General features: G+C 43.7%; 1 protein-coding gene across 1 annotated transcript in view; it reads right to left on the bottom strand.

Moving 5' to 3' along the window:
- Nucleotides 1-494: 494 nt before the first annotated feature.
- The window catches only part of itga8 (integrin, alpha 8), a gene marked incomplete at both ends in the record, with an annotated part of 108,493 nt that continues 105,659 nt past the window's right edge, over nt 495-3,328 (bottom strand). The window contains 4 exons of the mRNA XM_080743071.1: nt 495-584; nt 1,274-1,396; nt 2,452-2,553; nt 3,023-3,136. Of these exons, the coding sequence (XP_080599197.1) occupies nt 495-584; nt 1,274-1,396; nt 2,452-2,553; nt 3,023-3,136 (429 nt within the window). The remainder of the gene's footprint in view (nt 585-1,273; nt 1,397-2,451; nt 2,554-3,022; nt 3,137-3,328) is intronic.

Raw genomic sequence — 3,328 nt, 5'->3', positions numbered from 1 at the left:
ACTCCGGGTGGAAGAATCCTTTAAACGCCCCCAAAATTGGTCAATGCTACTCCACAAATATATCTGATATAATATATTTTATATAATTGAGAAAACTCAATTCCCGTAGATGCAAAACAATCTGAGTGACATTTCTTTCAGTGTAGAGTTGAAGGAGGACCTCGGCTGCTATGGGAACGAGTGGAGTCAACCAGCAGATCCCACGTCCCGTTCATAAACCACTTAAACCCTCTATTCTTAGTAAAAACGGAACTGAGTTACAACTGTACTTGGACCGCTTTTTCCCCCCCGTCTACACCGACATCTCTTTGCCAAGAAATAGCTGATCTACAAGCTCACAAGCTTGTAGACCGGCTAGTTTTGCAGAATGTTCCCCCAGAATAGTCCTGCTGCTGGGGTTCAAGTGGTCGAGTCACTCCGGAGGTGCTATGACCCCTCCCACCACCACCCTCCTCAGTCAAGCCTCCTCCAATCAGGAGCTGTGTTGTAGAATCCTAGGCGTCTGCTGATTGGTCGGACGTCAGCTGCTCCCTGTCTGAGATGTCGTCGTCGGCCGGTGGTCGTGCGCGGTCGAAGAATCCACACTGAAACACACAGAGACACACAGGACCACTGAGTGAGTGAGTGAGTGTGTGAGAGAGAGAGAGAGAGGGGGGGGGGGGGATAGACAGACAGACAGACAGAGGATGTATGCACAGAGGATGTATGTATGTGCATACAGTATGAGTATATAGAAATAGGTGTGCATATGGGTAATGGCAAACAATCGGTGTGTGTGTGTGTGTGTGTGTGTGTGTGTGTGTGTGTGTGTGTGTGTGTGTGTGTGTGTGTGTGTGTGTGTGTGTGTGTGTGTGTATACCGGTACATGCATGAGTAAACCTCTGTCTGTCCTTCTGTCTGAATGGACTTTTCTCCTCAGTGTGTTGACCAATAATTGATCTGAACTTGAGAGCGACGAAAACCATTTTTCACTTTCCCCAAATGTGGCCCCTTGGAGTGAGTATGGAATTTTAGAGAGCCCTCTCCATTGTCAAAGTTGCCCACCCTTGATATAATGTATGCATGTTTGTAAAGTATGCACGTGACATATACATACAGTATGTGCATATATGCATACATATACAGTGTGTGTGTGTGTGTGTGTGTGTGTGTGTGTGTGTGTGTGTGTGTGTGTGTGTGTGTGTGTGTGTGTGTGTGTGTGTGTGTGTGTGTGTGTGCGTGTGTGCGTGCGTGCGTGCGTGCGTGCGTGTGTGTGTGTGTCAGTCTGTCGTACCTTCCACATGACCAGTGTAAGCATGGCCAGCACCAGTAGACCCAGTAGAATGGCCAGTATGATGACCCACAGAGGGACAGCAAAGGACACATCAGGAGTCCCCCACAACACCAGTGTCCCCATCTGGACACAAACAGTGACACACACACACACATTGTTATTATTTAGTGTTACACAAGCTCTTGTTGATACTTTTCATTGGTTAAATATTAGGGGTGTAACGATATAGTAACTGAATCAAATAATTTATTTTAATTTGCAATGATCTACTATATCGTTTGCCAAAGCAAAATATCGTACGGTTTTGGCTTTGTATCGTATCATATCGCTTTAAAATCAGATAATCGGTATCGAATCGTTTTGCCTTGCAAATGATCGATTGTATGGAAACTGCCTTGTATTTAGCAATTCTAAGAGGGAAAATTAAAAAGAGGGGTCTAATTACCTTTCCATTCCATATAGCTACTCTTGGTCTATTGATAAATGTGTGTAATCTCTGTGTTCATATCAAGGTGTGGGTTTGTCTATATAGTTGACATATAATGTCCATGTATTTGCTAGAGAATCACAGCGTTTACTTCATTTATATCCATAATAATAGATCTTTGACACGTTTCACATAGATTTAATTTCTTTGCTAAATAGTTACTATATCGATTTTAAATCATTGATCATATCATATCGCCATGAACGAACCAATATCGTCCATGTATCGTATCGTCAACCATGTATCGTGATGCCTATCGTATCACTATTAAAATGTATCATTACACCCCTATTAAATATGTATAAATATGTATAAACCCACACACTTAGGTCTATGCATCACGATGTGACCTGTTGTGAGCTTGTACTGTTTTCACTACTTTTGCTCAACATTCTGGAAAACTAAAGGATCTCTGTCAGACAGCAATGATATGTACCAACATGTAAAACATGCAGAATAGTTGTTTAGTTTATACCAGTGGTTCTCAAACTTTGACATTTGAAGGTCTCCCCTTAACTTTGACAGTGTACAAATGGAACCAAATGGACCCGTTTGGTTCCATTTGTACACTGTCACAGACAGTTACAGACTTGCAAGGGTCAATTTAGACCCCCACAAAGGAACCTAGAGAGTCTCTGAAATCGACGTTGAGAACCACTGGTCTATACAACACACACACAAACACACTTACTGAGGTGGCGTGTTGTGGCAGGGAGGGGGGCTGGATGCGGTAGGGCATTTCTGTCACCATGAAGGACACGGTGGAGTTGAGAAGGTAGGGAACGTTACGACGCTGCAATGAACAACAACAATGTACATGAAAACATGTTAATGATCACACACATACATTAATACATCACAGACTCACAGAGCAAACACAAGCGAGTTACTAAGCGAGCAGTTTTAAGTAACTAAGTTTGGTCAGTTTTTCTTGCAGCGGTGACTGTCCCACTCTGAAGAACGTTTACATTGAAAACATTTCTTTACTCATTTACTATATCTTCATCCTTTTACATTGGCTTACAGGAGCGGATCTCAAACCTTTCTGGATCAGGGCCCATGCACTTGAAACTCTCGAAAGTGTTAGAGGCCCACTTACTTGTTCATGTTCATCAGCATGTTCCTGAGTTTGTCTGCACATGCGTGTGCTTGTGTGTCATGTGTGAGCATGTGCGTGTCTGTGTGTGTGTGCGTGCGTGCGTGCGTGCGTGCGTGCGTGCGTGTGCGTGCGTGCGAGTGTGTGCGTGCGCGTTTTAGTTCACCTGTAAGAAGGTATGGACCCAGAGTCTGGAGCGTATCTTGACCACAGCACTCTGACCGCGGTCCAACCGTCCCACCACACATGTGATCCTCAGACAACTGATATTAGTACAGTTCTACAGAGAGAGAGAGAGACAACTAATATCAGTACAGTTAGTACAGAGAGAGAGAGAGAGTTCTGTGCCAAATAGTTTATGCTTTATGGCTGTGGTTCTCAAACCTTTGAATTTCAAGGACCCCCATAACTCTGAGAGTATAGAAATGGAACCGAATGGACCCATAAGGGATCCATATGTATACTCTCAGAG

This window comes from Nannobrachium achirus (genome assembly GCF_963921795.1).
Source record: "Nannobrachium achirus genome assembly, chromosome: 2".
NCBI classification, from domain to species: Eukaryota; Metazoa; Chordata; class Actinopteri; order Myctophiformes; family Myctophidae; genus Nannobrachium; species Nannobrachium achirus.
Note: the sequence above shows the minus strand (reverse complement) of the source record. Positions and strands in the feature narration are given on the sequence as shown.